Source organism: Anopheles gambiae, chromosome X (genome assembly GCF_943734735.2).
Source record: "Anopheles gambiae chromosome X, idAnoGambNW_F1_1, whole genome shotgun sequence".
NCBI classification, from domain to species: domain Eukaryota; kingdom Metazoa; phylum Arthropoda; class Insecta; order Diptera; family Culicidae; genus Anopheles; species Anopheles gambiae.
In genome coordinates, this window is record NC_064600.1 from 2,548,289 (window position 1) to 2,572,351 (window position 24,063).

The 24,063-nt window shown below is 48.6% G+C and overlaps 1 protein-coding gene across 2 annotated transcripts in view; it reads right to left on the reverse strand.

Moving 5' to 3' along the window:
* Positions 1-329: 329 nt before the first annotated feature.
* LOC11175806 (transmembrane protein fend) overlaps positions 330-24,063 on the reverse strand; it is a 62,480-nt gene continuing 38,746 nt past the window's right edge. For both annotated transcript variants that reach the window (XM_061644835.1, XM_061644831.1), the window contains 2 exons: positions 2,586-2,912; positions 330-2,522 (listed from right to left, as the gene is read on the reverse strand). In XM_061644835.1, coding sequence (XP_061500819.1) covers positions 2,103-2,522; positions 2,586-2,912 — 747 coding nt within the window. In that variant the 3' untranslated portion in view covers positions 330-2,102. The remainder of the gene's footprint in view (positions 2,523-2,585; positions 2,913-24,063) is intronic.

A 24,063-nucleotide genomic window follows, 5' to 3' on the forward strand; every position in this document is an offset into this window, starting at 1 on the left:
CGAGCAAGGTCGTTCCGCTCGCCATCGCTACAGCTGAAGAATGAAAATCAACTACATACAACGAGCAGCAACGGTGGATGAATGAAAATGAAGAGCGAAGAGCGAGACAAACGACCCAAATGAACTGCAGCGTAAAACAGACAAAAAAAACATGGGAGCAATCAAGAGTGAGCAGAACTACTACTACTACCACTATCAGAGGTGAAGCCAGAACGAAGCGTCCCAATAACAGCATGAACCGTGCAGAACCGGAACGGGCAGCACCATCGAAAAGCGCTTAAAAGTCAACGGCGAACGGGGAACGCAAACAAAAACTTATCGAGATTCAATCATTTACATAATTTATTACAATTTTATTCAATTATTATTTGATTGTTTCTCTTCTCCCTCCCCTCCAACTACTTCTCCTCCAAGCCACTCTGCTATATTCTTGACTCATTTCGCCCGGTGAAGCCCCATGCTGCTAATGCCTGGCCTTGCTACAATTATCTTTCCATTTCTCTTCTGCTCGCCGGAGTTATCACTCTCTCTCTCTCTCTCTCTCTATCTCTCTCTATCTCTCTCTCTCTTGCGCGAGCGCTCGGTAAGGGGTTTGTTTGCTGTTTTTATTAGTTTAATTTAGTTTGCCGGGGCAGCTGGGAAGGGCAGCGCCGGAACACTATCCATCGATAGAATTACCGGCCCGCTCTGCCGGCCAACCCAGTACCGGAGACGCCCGAGCGGAAAGGAACTGATTAGGTTTTGGTGTGTTTGTTTTTGTTTGCTGCTGCTGCTTCTATGGAGTTCTTTCGCGGTGTATTTGTTGATGAGCGTGGGGCTTGTTTATATTCTGGCTAGTTGGGCTCTTTCTTTCGAATTTTTGTTGATGTTGTTCACTTATCTTTGTTCTAAGGAGTGTGTTGGATAATAGAATGAGCAGATTTACAACTTCATCCGCTTGGCACAATATACTAGGACTGCATGATAAAATTAAACCATTATTCTAACCATCTCGTTTCGGTTTGCGATACGATCTTATACAATAAAATGCTATAATGCTATCTCAGCTTGGCAACAATGTTTCAATGCACATATTTACAATCGCACACTGGCAAAGCGTTAACGTAAGCGCGGTAGAATACGGTACAACTTTACTATCCTGTTAAAGCGTTTTTGAGCAAATCGGACCACTTCGATCGAAGTAAAGTTCATCATTTCGTCGAAATTTACCATAGCAGTGCAATAATGCTGTTCACATGTGTGTGTGTGTCTGTGTGTGTGTAGCTAAATTAACACCACATTTCACCACCTACCCGAGCGAGCGTGTTGCACAACGTGAGCAATTTGTGGCATAATGTTTAGACGATTCACCTGCAACCGCGGTACACCGCTCTCGAAACGATTATTTCCAATTAGCTTTCGGGGCCCGCGTGAGCGGCCGATTAGCAGCCGGTTAGTGGCCCGATAAGAGCGAGAGGGGCAATAAGTAAGACGCCGGGCAGTGGCTCTGCTTTTGCTCGCCCAACACACAAACACATACAGGTTAATATTCAGTGCGCTCGGTGGAGCGGAATGGCAACACGACACCCCTCTCGCATCCGACCGAGCGACCGAGAGTTTTGTTTATTTTGTTCGACAGGAGCGAGGCTTGTTTTGAAACGTGGAGAGACGCACGTTTGCATTTAAAATCTAATGAAAGGTATTCATTTACAATATGACATTAGAAAAAATGGGAGGTGAAGCCGAAAGCTGGAGCCCCACGGTGGCCCATTGGGCGTCATTTGTTTGGGAAAGAGGCGAATAGAATTAAATGCCACGGAAAATCGACGGGGGGGCGTCACGGGCGTCCGTTGTTTCATTTCATTTTCGTATCGGCGTGCGGCTTTTCCGAGTTTGTTATTTGTTATTTGTTACATTTTAATATAGCAGATCCGCCGCGGGCTCTTGAACAGCTCTAGCTAGATTTATTCGTTGGTTTCAGTTGTAAGCTTCGTTACCTTCTTAACATTACCTACAATTAAGTTCACATTTTGCATTATCTAAGCCGATCGAAGCCCGTGGACCAGTGCCGTGGCTCCGATCGTGGAATATTTACACTCTCCCCAGCGGCGCCCGCCGCGTCTTTAGACGTGCAGGATCTCAACCATAACCTCGTTCTCCACCAGTGCGTCCTTCTCTAGCCGGCCGGGGTCGGCGGGGCTGCCCGGGCGCCACTTGACCAGAATCACGATCGTCAGCAGCACCAGCAGGAACAGCAGCATGGCGACGAACAGGGCCAGGATGGCGATCTCGCCGTTGCTTTCGCGCGCGATCGGCCAGGGATGCAGCTGGCTCGGCGAGTGCCTCCGGTGGTACGAGTCGCCCTCCTCGAACGAGTCCAGCTCCCGTGCCAGCGCCTCGTCATCATCGCCCTCGGCGACCTCGCCCAGCAGCCGGACCGTGGTGGTCTGCGCCTGCGGCGGCTTCCGGGTGCCGGTCTCGAGCAGTACCGCGCCCGAGGTGCTCAGCACGAGCGGTGCCGAGCGGATCAGTGCGCTCGAACGCTGTGGGCGAAAGGATCGTCGCGTTGAGCGAAGCGAAGGAACGGTCGAACAGGGACGGCTTACCTTGCTGCGGCAGGTAACCTGCACGCGATAGTTGGTGTCCGACCAGAGGGAAAGCTGCACGCTGGGGGACTCGGTCAGCAGGTTGCCCATCAGTCCACCGCCGGACACTTCCCACGTCACGAGACATTGGCTAGCGCCGGGCACCTCGAAGTTGGTGCCGTTGCACACGTCCGGCTGCGTTGCCGTCCAGCTGACGTCGGCCGTGACCAGTGACTCGTTGCGCACCATCCGCTGGACGGTGAGCTGGAGCTGGCAGCGGGGCAGAGCAGACCGTCGCGAACCCGGTGTTGGCTGCTGCGCTCCTGCACTCGTACAGCTGATCCAGCACTGCAAAAAAAAAAAATGAAAAAAAACGTGAAAGATAACCCAAAGACTAAAAAAAACCACAGAGTTGAAGGAAGATTGCAATTTACGCTAAATATAAGTCAATATTCTTAATACTGTATCAACCACGCGGAAAGCCATCTCCAACAAAGTTGAATCTGTTCACCGTGCCGCCGACAGGGTAAGGTAAGCTGATGCAATCATTGCAAAATTCCCCTCGCCTCATCCACTCCTTGAAGTGCTGGAAATGTCTGCTCGACTCATCGATCGTGCATCGAAGGGAAGGTAAAGCTAGCTGGAAAGCTTCTTCAACACCATCCTAACAATTTTTTTTTTTTGATCGTCTGCTGGTCATGATGTTGGTGTGTGCAGCTTCTTCCAAGATGTTAAAGCTTATTGTGCGAAAAAAAATGCATCCCCGACAAGTTCCTGGAGCCCCGGCAGACCCCGTCGGATTGGAGCAATTTATGTGACCATTGTTTCAGATAAAGAGTCATCCTCATTATCATGGAGCTCACCCTTTATTACTGTTATTATCGTAATCATTATCATCATCATCATCATCATCATCATCATCGACATCAACATCAAACATCATCGCTGCTGTTATGATCGGGGCCATCGGGGGGGGGGGGGGGGGGGGGGTGGGTGAGGTGGTGGTTGATTGTTTACAGAGCGGGGCAGAATCGATGTTTCGGGCGGGCTTCGCGCCGTTCACGTTCACGATACAGGTTTGATTGCAGCCCGCTTCGGGGTGGAACAATTGAACCTTTCAGCGAGCGTCGCCTGTCGCCTTATTAGCTTTGCTGTTGCAGCCCCTGCCCGGGTTCTTTCCAACTGGATCATGACGAATCGAATTTTTTTTTTGTTTAGTTTTTGTTCGCCCACGGGTGGGTACACAATGGCTAAAAGGACACAGCACTGACACGAAACGTCCAAATGTTTTGCGATCGTAAACAGTGCCAGTTGATCGCGAAGAAAAGGTTCGTCGCTTGAGTGGAGGTTAAATCTTTTGTTTTAAAATTTCATTTCGCTCTAGCTGTTGAAGTACATACTTGAGGGATGCAACAATAATCACCGAACCACATCACTATCCAGCGAAAACACACTTTGCAGTGCATGATCGTATTGAGGTTTTTTTTGGGCGTTTATTTGCGCTTCTTTCTCGTCTACCATTTGGTCACTGGATTACCGAGGCTTCTCGTGACCTTAATCCTTGTACCAGTGGGTACATTCCCGTCGCTTCCTACCTAATCCATCGAATTGCAGAGTGCTGTTCCCACTCCCCGCTGTCTGATTGCTGTCGGCCGCTGTGCTGATCGACTTCATCAAACCGTTCACCGAGCGGAGCTATTGCGAAGAGTGGCTGTATCCATTCAGGGCCCCAGAGGATCGCAAAAACGAACTCAGCCAGCTCGGTGAGCCACAGCCCCTGTTTAGGCCCTTTCGCTAAAACCGCGACGCAACCACGGTAATGATGTGTGGTAAATAATAGCCCACGTAATTAGACCAAATAAACATTATGAGTTATGGCAAGCGTGCACGATTGGCGGGGAGGTGATATTTCAAACCACCCCATGCGCTGCGTTCAATGGAGAGCAGAGTGTGTGTATGTGTGTGTGTGTTCGTGAATGACAAACTCCACGCTGGGACATCATTGTGCAACAGTGCACATGTGCATAAGTCGGTGGCCGCGCACATATGCACATAGTGCTGTTGCGCAACGCCTGGTCGCAGGTGAAGGTTCGCCCGGGACAGCACTGCGAAACACGGGCACACGAGAAATCGAAAGCCACGGCGTAGTGGTGCACTACGGTGCATAGAGCATGGCAGTCGAGACGGGGACGGTGCCAGCCATGTTCTGTGTGCCGTGTTTGGCTGAATGCGTTTACCGCTTTCCGTTTTATTATTTTGCACACACAAGACACACGGCGCACAGGTCCCGTCCGTTTCCCGCGGTCCCGTACTGACTGAGGGTCTTCCCGGTAGGGGTGGGACGTTTTTTCTTCTTATTATTATTACTATTAGCTCCAACTGTGACGTTGGGTTGTCTGTTTAGGTGGTGGACGGATTGACTTTCGCTTCGGGTGGGTTGGCAAACACACGGTGACACAGGACGTGACTGTCGAAGGGAACGTAACAGTAAGCAGAAATGCAATCGTTTAATCGTTTTTTTACATTTATTGTTAGGTTTAGGCTAACACTGGAAGAGAATTGAAGTATAATATTTGGCGTTTCAGCTAAATTTGACAAAAAATGCACAGTATTTTACAAGGAGAAACCCCTACAAACGAGATACGATCATCTAAAACAAAAGACTTTAGCAAAAGCGACGAACCTCAAATATGATTTCATCTTTTTTTATAAACTTGTGTATATTGAATTTATGAGGAATCCTCTTATTTTGACAATATTGAAGGACCAGCGATATGAGCTCTCAAAGCCCCAGCAAACCAGGCAAGTAAGAGAGCTAATGCAGAGCACAAACGTACTTGGTGGCTCTCCTTGCCAAAATTGTCTGCTTCGCTGTTAGAACTGTGCAGTTTTGCACTTGCGTACGTTAATAATTTAGCATTTAGGAAACATTCCTCCCACTGAACAAAAAACAAAAACATACACACACACACAGTTTACTCTACCCACCGTTCGAAGGAGTCAGTGAGACAGAAACGATTTTGGGAGTGTTGTGAGTTGTGTCTGGTGCAGGTCGTACCTTCGGACGAGACCGTTTCCACAAATTGTGCACCAATAGAAAGAAAAAAAAAACACAAGGCTTGGCAAACAAAGGGATGGAGCAAAAGCGAAAAGGTTGACCGTTTTGCAAGCCGCGCTGGTTTAGTACAGGGCGGCGAGAGAGGGCGGCAGAAAGATGAACTTCGTAATCGATATGACTGTTGGTGTGGGCAGGCAACGGCGGGGTAGAAAGGCGCCCCAGTCGGCCAATGCGATGAAGAGCTTAGAAAAGTGCGCAAGTCTTGCGAAATAAAAGCGTCTTGGCTAGGGATGCGTCCGCCGTGCAGAGGGGGAGGTTCTGCATTCCAGCGTTTAATCATTTTGCGCCGTTCCGGACCGCGGGGCCTGGCTGGTGTGTTGTTGTTCAAGCGACGCGAACCAGACGCGGTCGAGTTCGTTATTTTGTTGAATATTTTAACATTTGTATTTTTAGCTAAGCATGTTATGATTTCATTAATCCATCCCATGGCTTGATGGGGAAGCCATTGTACCATTGTCAATACATTAGACCGCTTAGAAAACATTATTAAACTGAATCATATATGTTGCGCCATACAACTGAAATAATGACAGAAAATGCCAAATTAATAAAATAACCAACAACCAGGTGATGAAAGTAACAGACTAGTTCAACTATAGCAAATATTTACTTATGTAAACGCTTAACTAGTTTTGCAAGAACAAAATACAAAAATAAACAGGTTAACAGGAAATGAAAAAAAATGAAATAAAAGACACAAACAAGTGAAAAAAGAAAGAAAAAACAACAGATTTAAACAGAATCTTTCACACATATAAGCACACACACCAAACACAACAAAGTACGTACAGAGAAAAGAATGTCTTGTCACACACTCACATACACACTCACGGAATTCTTATTCAAAGGACTCTTGGGCACTTCATTTGACTTCGTTCTCAGGCGACGGAAGAGAAAAACGGGCAAACCTGCACACTGGGAAGCGGAGGGGGGGAAATAATCACACAAAAAAAGCCCCCAGAGAGCCATAGCAACCCCGCACCGAAAAAACCAACTGATGATAAATGATGGCGTAACGGTGCGGCAATAAATCGAAGTGCCGTGGCCCCGTGGTAGTGAGCCGTGCATTATAATTATGAATAATGATTAAATTTTTCTTCCGATCGCTGGCGACTGATAAGAGATCGCCGCGGTTCGATTATTAGCAGCCGCTCGAACGCGAACAGAGGGTAGGGAGGAAACACAGGGAAGGAGGGATCTTTAAAAAATGAGCTTCAGATTAGCAGACTCCAAGCGGGCTGACAGAGGTAGAGTGGTTTTCCTTTCGCTGCAAAAAAAAACACTCAACATAGAAATAAAAAGTCATAATCACACACATCCATCCGGCATCCGATTCGAAATGATTAACAAAAAAAAAAAAGAACGATTCAAAAAGAGTCGTTAAATGAGCGCGCGAGCCTCCGCGAATCGTTTCGCGCGGGTTTTGAATTGCAAATCGATTAAGCGTTTCATGGTTTTGGGTGCGGTAATGTGGAATGATTGTAGCTTCACGGTTGTTGTATTATTTCTGTTTTTCGGCCACGGCGCTAGGCAGCTTCTCGCAGCCGCTTATTAACTCATCACCATCAACTGCCGCCAAGATGCGGCCGGCTTCCCGCTTCCCGGGCCCACACGGACATTTTTTTTTTTCTAAACTTGGCGTTGACCGTGCCGTGGACTTCATTTAAATGACGGGAGAGAGAGAGAGAGAGAGAGAGAGAGAGAGAGAGAGAGAGAGAGCGCGCGAGAGCTGATTAGATGCAGATTATAATCATGCTCCGGAAACGATTAATACATGACAGCGTTTTAGTTTTGCTTGCCAGTGCCAGTGGGATGGCGAATGCAGCAAACGGTCGGGACGCTGTGGAGCAAGGTGGAGAGAAGAGAGAGACCGGGCGTGTGCAATAAATAATCGTTGAAGAACCACGCTACTGACCCTGGTGTTGTTTGGGGTTAGCTCCAATCGGTGGCGTGTTAAGCTATTTTTATAGCTTCTAATCAAAAGAAAAAGAGAAAGAGAGAGAGAGAGGGAGAAAAAGAAGAGATAGAGAGAACACATTAGACACATTCCGAGCGTGTCCGGGAGATCTAAGCGGACGGTGCCGCCCGTCAGCGGGTGTGTCGAATCTGTGGCTGCCCGGTGCGGAGAAAGAAGCTGCTAATGTGTGCCGGTCAGCCTCAAAGTGGTGACCTCGGCCCATCATCATCAGCAGCAGCAGCAGCGACTGGCGTTATTGAGCAGGAACCTGTTCGCCGTGTGCTGCTGGTCGAGCTGGACTTTGCCGTGTTTGCCAGGTGCCAGCGCATCCAGAAGCGATTATCTGTTGACCCTTGGGGGCTCTCGGGGACTTGCGAGCGATCTGGGAGGCCTCGTGCAGATGTATGGGAGCTTTAGCTTACCGAGCAGAATGACATTTATGATGTCTTCTTGGGCGAGCGATTAGGAAAACGGTTTTGAAAGTTCAGCTATTAGGGAAGGAAGCGATGTTGAATGAGTCTTAAAACCGTTGGCGTTTATTTTCTTTTCAAGAGCTGTAGCCATCCGAGTAATTAGAACTAATGTTTTCATTTCAGCTTTTCCAGTTTTTCTCATTAAGCTTTAAAATTTAATTTGTTAAGAAATTTCAATTTTTTTCAACGATTTTTTTAATTTCCTTTCTATGTTCTAGCTTTTACTTTATTATCTTTTCGTCTTTATTCTTCTGGTGTAAACTCGTTTTAACATGTTTGTTCATTATTAATTACTCTTTTTTAACTTTTATTTATCAACTTTTTGCTTTTCTATTCATTGTTATTTATCCGTTCATTCCTTTTTTTAATCGCCTGTCCTTTTGTTTACATTTGTTTATCTATTTATATTAATTGTATGTTTTCTGTGTTTTTTCGTTTTTTTTTCTGGAAAGTTTGATACACCTTTCATACATTGTTCTTGCCTTATCTGTTTTAGTTTCCCAAAAGGGAAGCAACAATAACTATAGCAAACTTTTAAGATTACTTCCTTTGAACGCATTGACACGTTCGTTCTGCGATGTCACGTGAAAATAAACAAAAAAAAGCCAACAAAAAATCCTAAAAAATACAGAAGCGTACTCCTTTTCCCCCCCTGGCAGGAGCGACCTTTGGCCGAGTCGGCGGCGACCCAATCGCCAACATTAATCATCCCCGACGAGGACGACGCTTCCCGTGAAGATGATGGTGAAAAAGTAAATAAATCTTCAATTGCTGCCGTCTTTGCCTCGCTCGCAAAAGGGGAGCGGTTTGTTTGTTTCGGGCTTGTTTCGGGCCGCGCGGAGGCCATTGGATGACGAAACGCGCTTCGAAACGCGCCATTGGTGACGGAAACCGTGGCCGTGGGCTCCATCGCATCGGTGCCGGTGGATAAGATGATGAGATTAATATTGCATGAGCAGCCAACGCTTGCCGCGGGATGAAGAAATGAAGCGTTTTTTTCTGGTGCTGTTTTGCTTTGTCCCGCGCCGTTGATGTGTGAGAGCATTTTCCTCAGGTTGCTTCCAGAAGCTTTGCGGGATCGGTGCAGATAAGTGGAGAGGTGGCGCAGTGGTGGTAGCGCAAAGCAATCAAAAGTTTGAGCGAGCCAAAAAAAAAAACGTCCGCAAACCAACATACAAACAAAAAATATTATTTACAAAACAAAGCAAAGCAGGAGGAGAACAACAACAACAAAAAAAATCGAAACAAAATCGGAAGCAAACCCCGGCGTCGATCCAATGCCCTCCCGTTTGTGTGCATGCGTCCTTTTGCGGCGAAATCGGTGCGTTTGATCCGGCAAGCCGCCGCCAGCCCGCCAAAGGCCGCCTGCGCACAGCAAGGGCAAAGCGCAAAGTCGTTGCGGTGCGCAGCGCTGCCGAAGTGCAGAGGTAGCCGGCATTGACCCAAGTGGCTTTTATTGGGGGTTGGTAGCCCCGGGGAAATGAGGGAAAAGTGCTCTAAATATGCTTAATACACACGGCGCACAAGTACAAATGATGATGGGAGGTGGGGGGGGGGGGGGGGTGGAAGGGGTGGGAAAGACAAAAAAAAAGGGAAGCACAAAATCAAATGCGCCTGAGAGCAGCAACAGCAGCAAAGTTGAACGAAAACGCTGAACGATGAAGGAACCGCAAGATGAATGAAAAAAAAAGAAATAAAAACCACACACACACACACACACACACACAAACACACACACACATACAAACCGAGAACGCACTGGCTGTCATCGGGACGTTTGCGATAAGTTAAGCGGCAAACGTTCGTTTGTTTTAGCTTCCACACATGCACTCTTCCTCCTCTTCAGTTCTTTCGAGCGAGCAAGAGAGAGAGAGAGAGAGAGCAGGCAAGAGTAAGGCAGAGAAGGGTAAAGGCACCGGGCTAGCTCAGGAAGGGACAGTGACGGGCGGGAATAGATTATTAAAATGAAACGCTCCTCACCATTTGCCCAGGCATTATAATTTAAGTCAATTTAGATAGGATGTATCTAAAATATTCCTTTGATTTTTTCCGACCCTTCCCGATCACCGGGGGAGGGTTTAAGGGGGTGTCTGGGGTCGGTTGGTTCTGGCTTCTGACTTTTGTGGTTTTTTTTCCTGGTGTTTTTTGTTATGTTGCTCGCTTTGGCCGCTCGCTGCAGTCGGTGTTGTCTAGCGCAAGAAGCGACCTTTTCCAACCTGTGTCTTCACGGTGTACGGCCGGCCGATTGAATCATTGGAATGATTAATTAAAGGTGAGCAACTGTGTACCAGTGCGGGCTTAATGATTCACCTCAAAACGAAGGGATTTGCGCTGCAAGTTAATATAGTGCGGTGAAGATCGCTTCTTCGAAGCTGCAAGCCAACCTGAGCAGGCACGCCAGGAACTGCCAAAGCCAGGCCCTTATCTCAGGCAAAACCATCCAGCGAAATATTAGCGTATCATGCTGAGCCTTTCGCTAATGATGTTCGCCTAATGTGAAGCGTTGAAGAATAATGCGAGCAGCGAGCCTCCGATTATGGATCTAATTTTCGTCATTCATCATGTGCAGCTTGTACCTTCCACTGTCCTTGGAAGCACTCGTCTTGCTCTGCCGACATCCACGAAGCAGTCGGCTAACGTACCCTCCGGCTAGCCATCACTTATGGTACCGGTACGCTTCCCAGAAGCCAACGCAATTCGATCTACGCTCGAACATGTGTCCTCGGCGGAGAAGTTCCAGGAACCTAGGGGACCCACATGCTAGTCGTCCATGCGCTACGATCGGGCCTCCATACACTCACGCTCCCAGGGCCCCAAGATCTGCCGGGGTACGAAACACACACCGCATGCAATAATAAAATTATCATCCACTATTACACGGCAAAGTATCTGCAAACATGGCGCGCCCGGAGATAAACACCGCCTCGCCGCCACTCACGGGGCCGCTAAACTGCGTCTCTGCTGGAGGTCCTGCAGGGTGCGGGCAACCCTCGTGTACACACGAGCCCGGCTGAGCGCGGGTTTCGGAGCAGAGCGCTAATAGAGATACGCCGGTGCACGGTCGGGCCAATTTCCGACCGTGGCGTGACCGGCAATGCGAGCACCCCCGGTATTATTATGCATTATGCGAAACAGTTTACGCATCGGGCTCGGGTTCAGGCTCCCCTCCCTGCCGATGTCGCATGTGTGCATGCTTTGGAGTGCGGCGGCGGCTGCCGGTGGCGATGTGGTGACGGAGCGCAAGCGATTTACATATCGAGGCAGCCCGATCGAACGGAACCGATGATGGACGATGGGGAAGGGGCTCCCACGGGGTTGCTCCCGGAGTGCCCGGAGTGACAAATACTGCCAGCTCACGGGCCAGCTTCCCAGGTTTGCCTTCCCTCCCCCCCGAGGGCAAGATCCCGGCCGTGCGATAATCGAATGCGTAAATCGACAAGATAAGCAAGCGAAACCGAATGTCCCGTGCACTTCAGGTTCACCTCGCCAATTCTTCGCCCGCTGCACTGTCGGTTGACACATGACGGTGTGTCCTGCACCTTCTGTTCGCGTAGCGCTGAAACTGGTGCTGCAATCGTGTAAATCTGAACGTCTTTGAATCGTTCCCATCCGTGCGGTGTGCCCTTCCTGCTGGAGGTGGAAATCGGCACCGATCGCCAATTCTGTCACGATCGACTGCAGCTCTCGGCTGCCGTAGCATCGCGGTGGATGTCTAGAGAGTGAGCGAAGGGTAATTGAAAAAAAAAAACAGCGCTGGGTAAAGAGAAGGGGAACGCAACGGAGAAAAACAACAACAACATAACCCTAAACACCGACCATACTTGTAAGAGGAGATCGCCGGAGCTCCTCGCAAAGCCATGTTGGAGCTCGTGGAGCTGATGTTACGTCTTTCGGTTGCTCCACTGATTCTTCGGTAGCAATCGCAACATGCTTCCCTTCCAAAGTGCTTACACACACACACACACACATACGGCAAGCTGCGAAATGTGTTTCATTACAGTGTGTGTTTGTGTGTGGTGCTGGCAGGAATGAAAATGTAACAGTGAAGAAATGGACACAGTGGTGCGCATAGTGGACGTTTGTTTAAATTAACGCTTCCGAGATGAAGATTTCTTGAAGATATTCAACGATTCTTGTGTCAAACATTGAAGTTCACACAAGAATGGTGTAAAGTCGATAAGGGATTTGAATTCTTCGATAAATTCTTAGTGTGTGCTCCAGAAAAGTCAAACTCTTCCTGTGACATTAAGAACTTGGTTGTCCGAGGCATCTTCGCGCGTACTGATATACTCCAACTTAAATCTTTGTGTTATCATCCAGGTTCTAGCTTCTTTTGTTCAGGTTATTGTACCAAGCTGACGCTCTGCCTAATGCAGTGATCAAAGTTTGATACTTAACGGACCTTTCAACAGATATGAACAACTACTTATATTCCCTGCTATTCCTTCTATTCCTACGTTCCTGCAATATCTCTTACGCCAAACGCCAAACCTACCGCATGATTTTATGGCTACAAAGACCCCTGCCTGACCCACCGTGTTAAATCGCACGGAATTCCACAGAGCGAACGTACCAGAGCGAAGTCGCAGCCTGCAGCAAGAACGAACCCCGCTCCGAGCAGTGCGGGAAAGCAATTTAATTAATTATTTAAATTTAAGCATACATTTTAGGCTAATAAACGATCGCATGAGTATGTAATCGTGAATTCATTAGCCGGGTTGTCTGCTGCAACCGAGCTCGGCAGCAGTGTAAGTCGACTGTGCAGTTCGAACTTTCGGGCAGCAGTCGATAATGATTCTTTCCTGCCCGTTCTTTACCCCCCCCCCCCCCCTGGGAACTCGAGAGCGCAATCGAAACATGCACTGAACACGCGTAATGGTGGGCAGCTAGATGGAAGGTTACAACTGGTCCACGGCATACCCGACGCTCGAGACGTTGTGGTGTTTTTTTTTTAATTCTTACTTTGCTTTACTTTTTGTCTTTTGCTCTTTGCTGTTTTGACAAAATCGTTGCATGTCGCCCTAATGCCAGCAACAGCGACGCAGTGTCAGCGAGTAAACGCATAATTTTCGGAGCGCTTCCCCGCTGCTTATGCCCCCCGGGATGGAGAGATTGAGACAGAGCTCGGCCCGCAAACGCAACTCCGTACACCGGATGGCTGAAAACAACATGGACAAATACGCACTCACACACACACACACACACGCTCGATGCAGATGCGTTAAATGGCTTTTAATTTTCCGCACAAAAAAGGGCCGCATGCGAAATAATACCCTCTCTCTCTCTGGCCAGACAAAACGTTTGCTGCAGCCGTTGGCACTGGTGTTTTGCTTTGTTTTGGGTTTCTGCAGTGGTTTACATTCCCCGTGTGCAACTGTCAGTGAGGAAGAACGGCCGAGCCTATCGCAGCCGACGCCACGCACCGCTCGATCTGCTTGCTTCGGTTCGGTTTCGGTAATAATCTTCATAAAATCGCACGCGAGCAAAGACACACCGGGCTTCGTCCGCTGGGTTTGGGGGCCCGGCTAACTCCGCGGGTAACATAAGGGAACTAGCGAAAATTAGCAAATTCCTGCTGATTAGCGCGCCCTGATTGCAGTTCGCCGGAAAAATGGATTGATTTTGTGGTGGTGCTGTTGCTGTAGCTCCCGGGTGGAATAGGAGCCATTTTGGATCGCGATTATGTGCCTACATTGTGTGTGTGTGTGTGTGTGTGGGGAAGCGTACGGACCGTGGTTCGGCTTTTCACGTGACCCAGCTAATTATTGTAGCGCTTCGCGCGGCCCATCGTGAAACGACCTGGCCAGTGCGGGAAGGCCCATTTTAATGAGCGTTTGTACATGTGGAGCAGTTGGGCAGAACGTTCTTTTGCGCTTTTGGATGCTTGGGTTGTTTTTCATAGTGTTTAAAAATAGTTGAGACAAGACATACAACCAGAGAAATCTAGAAGTCGCAAATTCTACGCTATTTACGGTTGATTTTTATTACTTTAACACGTCAATCCATCCTTATTGAGTTCTATTGAGGGTGTCGATTTGATGAACACAGTATGAGAAAGAGCTAGATCTTCACCACCCAACAGTTGGGGACAGCTCTAAAGGGAGACATAAACTCCAGCTAGAATCACCCAAATGTCCAACTCCTAGACCTGTCTTGTACCGTGTCACTCCAATGTGCAAATAAAGCATGAAGAATGTCTGCTCCGTCCTTACAGCGCTCCTGTCACTTCTAATCAGATCTTGGCTTTAAGACATCGCTGCAACAGGAACCCAGCACGAGCCTCTAAGTCGATGGTGTTGTAACATTGAGCCTTTTGTCCAACCGAAAAGAACCGGTCCCGCAAAGGCCGAACCGAACATCGATTTTTTTTTCGGGTAACCGTATCGATAAATGTCATTAGCTGTGGTGCTGTGGTCCGATACTTTTGGGGTGGCATCTCCTCCGTTTGCCGCCAACTGAACTGGACCCAACCCGCAAACCCACAATCGGATTACACTGCTTCGTCGGGCACATTAGCTGTCGGTATAATTGATTTATTAACTTGTGTTGTGGGATTTTTCCTTTTCCGTTTCTGTGAGGTTACGTAAGGGGTGACAGCATTGTGCCATAATATCTCTGCGTGTAGAATTTGGAGCTGAAAGTCTTAGGAAGCTCAAAAGCTGTCTGGATGGCTATGTTCTGGTGCAGGCTTCTACAAAAGCTCTGCAACAGTGAGCTGGAGCTTGAAGATATTGGCGATGCGTTTTGCAGCTCACCGACTGTTTGCGACAAAGCTAACCAAACAGAGGAATGATCTATATGTTAGATCTTCGCCTGGAATGGATAAGCCATTTGGATAATGTGGCAATAAATTCCACAGGAGCAACGGCTGCATACGCTCAGTTTCACGATGCGCAATACAGAAAGTTCTCCTTGTGAAACCTTCATCGCCAAGCAAAAGGAAGATACGCTTATCTCGGACGGCCAAATCTTTAATGCACCTTCTCGAGAAGATTTTTGAGATCTTTAGACGCACATATTCTGCATCCCATTGCCCCAAAGTCACACGCGACGACCGTATCGGACCACACACACACAGTCACGCAGTGGCGAGGCAGAGAGCGAAACGGCGGACACCAGGCGACAATGCGATACCGGTCGACGCAATAACCACCGCCCAACGTCCTTCGGGGTCGGCAGGGCGCTGGGGAGAACCTTCGCATCTTCATTCGTGTGCACCAAAAATTCCCCAAAAACCGATCCGGTAAAATTGAAACTAAAAAGCAATGAAGAAGCGAACACACGTTGTTGCAAATCGAAAGAAGCACGCGAAAGCCCAACCCGAGAGGAACGGGCGTGCGTTTGGCCGGCTACAAAACGCGCCACGGCTGCACGGTGCAATCGGAGCACTGGAATGGCCGCTGGCCGCTGTCTGGGTCGCCGCCATTGTTCGGAGCTCCCGCTTTGAATTGAAAGCGGGTAGGTGCAGTAGGTGCAGCGATGGTTGGGTATTACTTTGCAGGTTTTAGGCCTTTTTTTTGTTTTTTTGATTTGCACTCTCGGGCATTACTTCTTCTACCGTCGCGGGAGTGTTTGCTGAGTTTCTGAGGTGCTCTTGCGTGGTTCCTTCTTGCTCATACATAGTCACGCGCATACACGTAGACACATATTCGTATAAGAACATCTTCTCGCTCTGTCTGAAGTTCCCGCGACCCAGCGACCACAAACTCTTTCCCGTGACGTACGGTTAGGAAGCAAGACCCAGCGAGGGAGCAAGAGAACTGTATAGAGAGTTGCAATGCGAAAAGAAAGAGGAAAAAAGCATAAATGCAGTGACATGGAAATGAAGGACCCGGCCGAAGGACAAGGCACGCGATCCCAGGGTACGACACACACACACACACACAGACACGGGAACAAAACGAAAAACTTCCTCCGAAACCGCCCCAGCCAAACCCGGTCCCGGTCCCGGAGCGGCAAGAGAGACATCAAGTGCGGCCCCCGGAAGGTACCAGATCGCACAAGATGTGATCCGAGCAGTCCTGCAAGAACTGCTGGAGCGCGGGGTTTCGGGGTTGATAGAGCAAAATCGGGCGGAACAAAAGCGAAAACAATCTCCCAAGAATACGCTTCCATAGATATGTATGGCCCTTTTTTTTTTTGTTCCTCAAGATGTGTGCGTGTGCGCTATGTTCTTTTCATCCGATACGCGGTCCCGATTGTCCGCGTGGTATGATGAGCGGGGAACGTTTCTGCAGGATTTAAACTGATCGGGAGAGACGACAAAAGGAAGTACAGGCATGGTGAACAAAACCGAAGGGAGAAGAGAGAGAAAAAAAAACGCACGGCCACGGTGAACGATAAAGTCAGTTTGACAAATTTATGCTTTGCAAAATGGATTTGAACCCCCCCCATTCCCCGTCGAGCAATGGGTGCGGGACACAGGGACAAACGAACGAACGAGAGAGAGAGAGAGAGAGAGAGAGAGAGAGAGAGAGAGAGAGAGAGAGAGAGAGAGAGAGAGAGAGAGAGAGAGAGATGGCGAGCGATGAATTGGAATATTTGGAACGTGTGTGCACCGAAACGGGCCCACCAGCCTGAAGGTAAACCATCCGAAGGCCATCTGTAGCGCTTCGTACCAGCCAATCCATTTCCCAAGCAGGCAAAAAAAAGGAGACGAAAGGGAACCAAGATGCCTGACGGGATTTTGCGTTTCTTTTGTGCGACACATGTCGGGTTTCGGGGCACAGGTCTGGATAATGAGAAGCGGCGAAGAGGTTGCCGGTTTAATAATGCCCGCAGCAGACCGGAGCAGCGACGGTCTCGTGGCGATAAAGAGTCGTTGGAATAGAGCAGCAGCAAAAGAGAAGAAAAATGTATGCTGGAGAATCCCAAACTCTCCCCGACCGAAGCTGACGGGCGGACGATGACAAATTGCCAAAGGTCTTGATGCATGAAATTGGTCCAGGATCTCGAGGGGCTTTCCACCGCTGTTGATGGTCCTTTTGCCCTGCCCTGCGAATCCGTCACGGATGTGCGGTTTTTGCGCACCGTGGTTTGGTTCTCAGTTTTGAAGAAGTCTGATAGAAGTCTGATGTTGTCCAATGAGTCCTGCTGGCAGAATCGCGAACTCCAGTATGCACTGGAACATTGTGTCCAGCTGCGGTGTGTTCTGTGTGCTGTTGGATTGTCGTTTTTTTGTCGGTTTCGTGCAATTACCATGCCATCATGGGAATTTCAGGCCCTCCCCACAAACTCCAAAACACGCTCGTCCAAGAGTGCAGCGACAAAGATTAGACGCGGTGCGTGAAAATCTTATCCCACGTTCCATAAATTAACCGCACCCATTATCGAGCGCACAGGACACGCATTCCCGCGCGTAAACACTTGCGCACTTTCGGGAATTTTGGACTGGAACGTGATCTCTGCTCTCTTTTTTTTTTCAGTCTCCATTCTAGCCGATCACTATCGGCAGACAATTTGTCACACTGTGCATCGCGCGATAGCCTCTGACAGATGAGCGCACTGGGCTGGCCAACCAACCTTGAACTTGAAGCTCGCCAGTGTGTGTGCGGCTGGCCGATAAAGTTGGCTGGCCCTTTCCCGTCGCTGGAGCTGGACAGTAACATCCCGCGAATGTACCGCGACCGCGCGAGCTGATAATGCACCGCCAGGGCGTCCTGGGGGCCGCCACAATCGAACGATGATGGCAATTGTTGCTGCGGAGACAGTGCGTGAAAAAGAGAGAGAGCGAGAGACCTGACGCACGTGATTAATGGAGTGACTGATAAATTGCTATCGCGTGTCCGGCCGGGTTGTGGCCGCGTTGGCCGCCGGGCAGGTTTTGGTGGTGCTGTTGACAAGAGACGCCCCCCCTCCCCCGCACTTGTGTGCTCCGTGGATTGTTCCAGGACGTCAAAATCGTCTCGCAGTAGCCACGCAGAGAAATATCGCTATCAATCAACTTCGCTGGCCGGAGCTCGTCGGAGCTTTCGCAGCTGACGAACTTCTCGGCGGCCCCCGGGGGCGTCCAGGTGGCATCTTGATTTGTTCGGCGAGATCATATGCCACGCATACACCGGTCGGGAGCGGAAGCACCACCACAGCAAGGACCCGAGCCACTTCCGGCCGGACGGTCGGGCGGACCACCATCCAGCAATCAATCATTTTTAATAGGATCCCGATTGGCGTACCCCGAATTTGCGAAAAGTTTCGATTGTGCTTGTGTTGGGGAGTTGGAAGCGCACGACTGCCTAGCGCGCTCGCCCAAGTTGGTGGTGTCAGTGCGTTGGCCGGTACAGCATTGACAGATGATTTATGAGCTACGCTCTCCTAGCCCTTCAGGCGAAACATCCCTTGCACACGACAAAAATCCCATCCCGCGTTGGGGTAATTGATTCGTCATCCGGGCGCGGTTCGGCTTCGTGCAGCCGCGCATCCTCAGCAGCAAACGCTTGCGGTGCCACCCGCTGAACCGACGGTGTCCACCGGGTGTACACAGTCCGGTCATTATATCGCGTTTTCGGACTGCTCGCAGCGGGCTGCAGCGCGGCAGTGCAGTTGTTTACCCGTTTTGTAAAACATGCCCTTTTTGCGCTCCGGTGAAACATTGTAAGACACCCGCCAGGGTCAAGGGTGTAGCGCGTGATCGTGCTCCAGAAATTCGCGCCCGAAAGCGACGCTCGACAGCGGCCATTAATCGAGCAGCGAGACAAACAACTTGTTAGCGTCCAGGGGACGCTGCGGGAGTCCCGCCCGAAAGTCACCAAACGTCGCGTTCCGGGAGAATCACTTGGCAGGTGCCTGTAAGCGAAATCCTACACTAATGGAGCAGCTCCTGGAACGCAGGTGAACATGAGATGGGCTTGCGTGTCGGTATGCAACACGGGCTAGCAACATTGTTGCAAGTCGCGCTGATATACGGACATGAAACCTAGGATTGCTGCTGCGGGAAGTCGAACGTCGAACGCGTGGGCTGGTTCAAGGAGCAGCCGGTGGGCCGCATCCATCCAGATCCACACAATGGGGCAGAGTATTGCATTTAGAAACAATCAAGACGATGTTTTGCATTTGAAGTCTATGCAAATAGTCCGTTTGAGACCTTCCCTTCCCTCCGGGGGTTGGCTGCTCTTTGCTGGGATCATATTTTTGGCTTGCGAATGTCTCTCCATCTCTCGCTTTGTCTCGTTAATGCATTCAAACGATCCCGTGCCCACCCCACCCCCACAGCGGGTTAGATCCTCACCAGAGGGCGCCACCGACCTCCCAGCTAAATGATTTCATAACTGTTGCCATTCTCCGCTGCTCCGTGGCGACTTATTCATGCATTTGCAGCTTCCATTCATTGCTGTTCCGCTTTTATTTGCGCGAAAGTGGCACAACGGCGCTTCCTTCCTGGATGAGTTTGGCCGCTTGTTTCGCTCCCAGGAGGAGCGGGTTTGGCACAAAACCACCCCCCCCCCCCCCCATCCGAACACCCACCGGCCCCGTAAACCCGGCTCGGTCATGAATACATAATTTTCCACCGTACCGGGGTGTGTTTGCAGTGCTGGTCGCAAAACAAAACAAAAAAAAAACAAACTTCGAACCAACGTCGAGCAAAGCGCGGAGCAGGAAGCAGCGAGCGGTGGTGGTAAATAAACCGTCCCGCAAAACGGAAAAAAAACTCTTTCCGATGCTACGATAAGATTAAGTCCCAACGGTACACTTCATTCTTTGCTGCGCCCCCGCGAATGGGTGAGTTTTGGGGGGTGCCGCAACAGCTACAGCCACAACAGCAGCAAGAAAGATGTTGAAAATGTACCTCTTTCTTTTCTTGAACTTGCGGGTTTCTTTAGTGTTCTGTAGACGCGGCCACAATCCCCCATTGGAGCTTGAAGATGCCTGCAAAACGGTAGACGGTACACCGCCTGACGAGAAGAATTTACAAACGACAGATGATAAATCAAGCAGATGAGGCGTTTGCTGATAAAAAAGGGACGAGCTGCTAAGGATGAAAAGCATCTAGTAACAACACGAGAGCAGTGTTAGTAGCCTTGAACGACATACAAGTGGTTCACCGAGTAGTGGGTGCAAACCAAACGAAACTTAAACCTTGATAAGAGTTTTAGTGTTGAAGTATTGCCGAAATGCAGACATTTATCTTCGAAAGCTGATTAGAGAGTGGCTAGAGAAGTCTATTTGCGGGTTTACATAAAAAGTTAAGTAAAATCTTTAATGTATTCCTTGTTTAATGGACTCTTAGCGACGCCGTGAAAGTAATCAATTAGGGTAAACGTACCTATAGTGGTGCTAGTACCAATACTGGTGGTATTGCACTAAAATGCGTCTCATACGATAAATTAACAGTTTTTAAGATATTTATGATAGTGTGAAATGTTCTCTAGCCTTTTACAAAGGATTTAAAAATGAAATGGGGCCACTCCGTTTCTTAGTGACCGAAAAATCCATTATTTTGTGAAAGGTATTAACATTTTTTCCAAATTCCTGAGGATTTCATAACTATACTCATATATTTGTTAACGTTCTAAATGACCACATAGCAAAGCAATTATTAGTTTTTTTTAACATAATTGTTATCAAATGATATTGTTTTATTCAAATTCATTGGCTTTTGACCATATTTACGTATTTTTCAGCGTTTTTTACGATAGTGCCATTATAGGTACACCAAACAGGCATGTTCCTATAGTGGTCCTAGTTCTAAAATCAATAAAAACAGGTAATTTTAGATTTTTTTTCGACGACATTTTTGACATGTTGTACTGCTTTCATTAAAATAAGCAACAAAAATGAGTTTTCTGTAAGAAATTTACCAAACAAAGACCAAAATTCGATTATTTGGGTGAGTGAAAAATCGACTTCAAATCAAGCAAACTCTTCTTGATCTTCCTATAACCACCATCTTCACTATTGACACAACCAATAAGGCAATTGTGATTGTGATGTTTCAGGAATCTCTTTTTTTCTATGGAGTTTGACATTTGCCGATGAAATGACGTCATCGATAAAACAAACCGCGTGCCGCAACCGTGACATCAGTTGGAGCAAAGGTGATTATAGACATAGCTTGCCAACAGTTGTTAGTTGGAATGAAAAAAAAAAACACTGTAAAAGGATATGTCACAGTTTTTTACAGACATTTTGAAAATATCATGAAACGCGTTTACAATTCTTTCTTCCTCTAAACTTTCTTTATTTTCAAAGTAATATTGTATTGCTCTGAACAAAAAGAAACAATTTAAAACAAATATTCGATGACGTCATCTCAAGCAACATTGCCTCAGTTTATCAGCTGCTCCAGCAGTGCGTTACAGTTGTTTCGCTACTTTAAATATTAAATAAAAAAATGTGCGCACACGCACACACTCACCCCTTGATTCAATGGTGCAGCCGTGGAGAAAGCAAAAAGGGATTCGCGCGTAAAAAGAAAAAAAAACACAGTAAAATGAGATGAAAAATCGGCCCAAAATTTCGTCCGTCCAACCCCCTCCCCCCCCCCCCCACTCAGCTCGCGCCAGTGAAACGCGAAAAACAGATTCTCCAAAGCAGCGGCCCGCACCGCGATTATCAGGTAGCGTGAGAATCGCACCAACCACAGTGCGCGTGCCGAGCCGCTTACAGCATTGTCTGTCTCGCTTCGGTGGAAAATGCGGTGCGTGCAGTGTGGGAAACGCCTCACGTTGACAACCGTGTAGAAGGGGGTGGGGGGGGGGGGCGATGTGGAGAACCGACCGAGTGTTTGCGGATGTTCGTGGGGATTTGACATGCCCGCACGCTCTTCCTGCCCACCACGTGGGCCACGTCCTCCTCAGCACCCTTCTTTGCATAGGGAAAGGTACGCTCTTCCCGGTGCCTTCATTTCGGCAAAACACTTGGCCGGTTGCGGGTTGAAGTTTGGTTTGGAATTCGAACGGCTGGGGAAGATGCGTGGGGAAAACAAACGAAATGTATCGTTTGTGTAGGAAGGTGATGAGATGAGCGGGAGATATGGTTGGGTATGGTGGCAGAATAATACATGAAACAATATTAAGCCGACAGATGAAATGTGCTTCGTGGATGGGAAATGCTTTGCGATTGGGTTTTATTCCTATTTTCCTTTGCTTGCGTGTGCTTCTGTGCTTCTGTGTGTGTGTGTACGTGTTCGTAGAAGGACAAGCAAGTATTAACGACGGCTAACACAAACACACACACACACATACACACACAATAAAGCGTTGGAGCAACCGGGCGGGGATGCCAAAAATTGCGCAGAAACAACCGCTAGAGCATAAACATAAATAAATAAACTCGAAAATTCCTTTCGCCCAGGCTCAAACGGGACTCCAGCAAGAGGGGTGAGGAGGTAAAGATAAAGCGTGGAACCGTACCTGCGGTAGCTATCAGCTCCCTGCCTTCCTACCCTTTCTCTAAACGTCTGCCTCGAGCTCATCCTTATCATCCGGCTCCGATCCGAGCGACAGCAAAACAAGGACACGGAGATTGTTTGCCGTTATTTGAGGTTAGTTTGGTGGTGATGGGGGTAGTGCTGCTGCTGGTGCTGCTGCTGCTGCCCCCGTACCCGCAACCCACCGTCGAGGCAATAAAAGCGAAGCACGAAGGGGTTTTTGTTTTCGTTTCTATGTGCAATGCCGGCCACACTCTGGAGATTCCGCTGGCTGCCCCAGAAAGTAAAAAAAAAAAACAAAAACAAAATAATCGGGATATGCTGAGGCTTTCCACACGTTTTTCTATATGTGTGTGTGTGTGTGTGTGAGTGCTCGCTTTTGGAAATTGGCCCACGGCCACGGGAATGGTCCCGAATTGGGAAAGAAGGTCCATACAACTCGCGTGAAATGCGGAAAGAGTATGTTAAGGTGTATTGCTGGCGGAACTTGTTCGGGGGTAGGTTGCGCTGAGCGGTGGAGCAAAGGGGCCAAAAGAAATTCAACAACCCAATCTATTAAAGTGTACGTGGACTGGAAGTGCAGAAGCACAGGAAGGTGGCGGGCGGCAAAGGGTAGCACGGTAACGAGATTTACAAATAAAAAAAAGACCTCGAGGCCCAAGGTACGCAAGAAACGCCACAACAAATAGCGAACGGAACGCACGCAACCACAAAAACCACGAATCCGCCAGAAAACTGAACTCGAACAAAAACGCACACGCTTTGGCAGAAAAGGTAAAGGAGCCTCCCCCAGCAAGACAAAGGCCGCTCGGTGGATCCGCTTGCCGCGGTGGCCGCCCAAAGAGCGCACAGACACACATCGGTGCCCAGGTGCGGACGGTTTTACGATAATGGAAGACGATTTATGGAAGACAATTGCTTAAGGATTCAACGGTTGGGAAGGTTTTTCTTCACGTTCACGGATTTTCCCGAGCCCCATTGTGCTTTGTGTGTGTGTGTGTGCCGTGTGCGTACACGTGCTGCGTGTGTGTGCTGGGGATGCCCATGTGTTATTGGGCTGCGGCGTTTGTCTTGGATACCCCGACCGGCAATGCTGCTATCGTCACCAGGAAAAGCATCCTTTCGTGTGTGTGTGTGTGTGTGTGTGTGATTTTTTTCTTTTTTGTTTTCCTTTCCTGTCCAATGACATTCTGCCATGATCCACGCTCATTCATTTTCCTTGCTCACGCTGGACTGGGGCGGGAGGACAATTTCGCCCAGGAAGTATGATGGAGGATTAGTCGGGGCAAAATATTATTACCATAAAGAGATCCGCTTTGGTGGTTACTCGGTTTTTTTGTTGTTGTGTTGCTCCTCTTTCGCCCAGCTTAAAGCAAGAAGCCAAAATAAATAAATAAAGCCCATTCGGCCTTACCTTCCCTAACCATGGCAATAAAATCTATTCTGCCCCACTTGAGCGGCGGAAAAAATGCGAAAAAATCTAGGAAGGGAAGGGCATCCGGAAGCGGGGGAAAGATTATCCTTTTGTTGACACGCTCATTTCTCTTCCTTCCATTATGTGTGTCTGTGTGTGTGTGTGCGAGCGG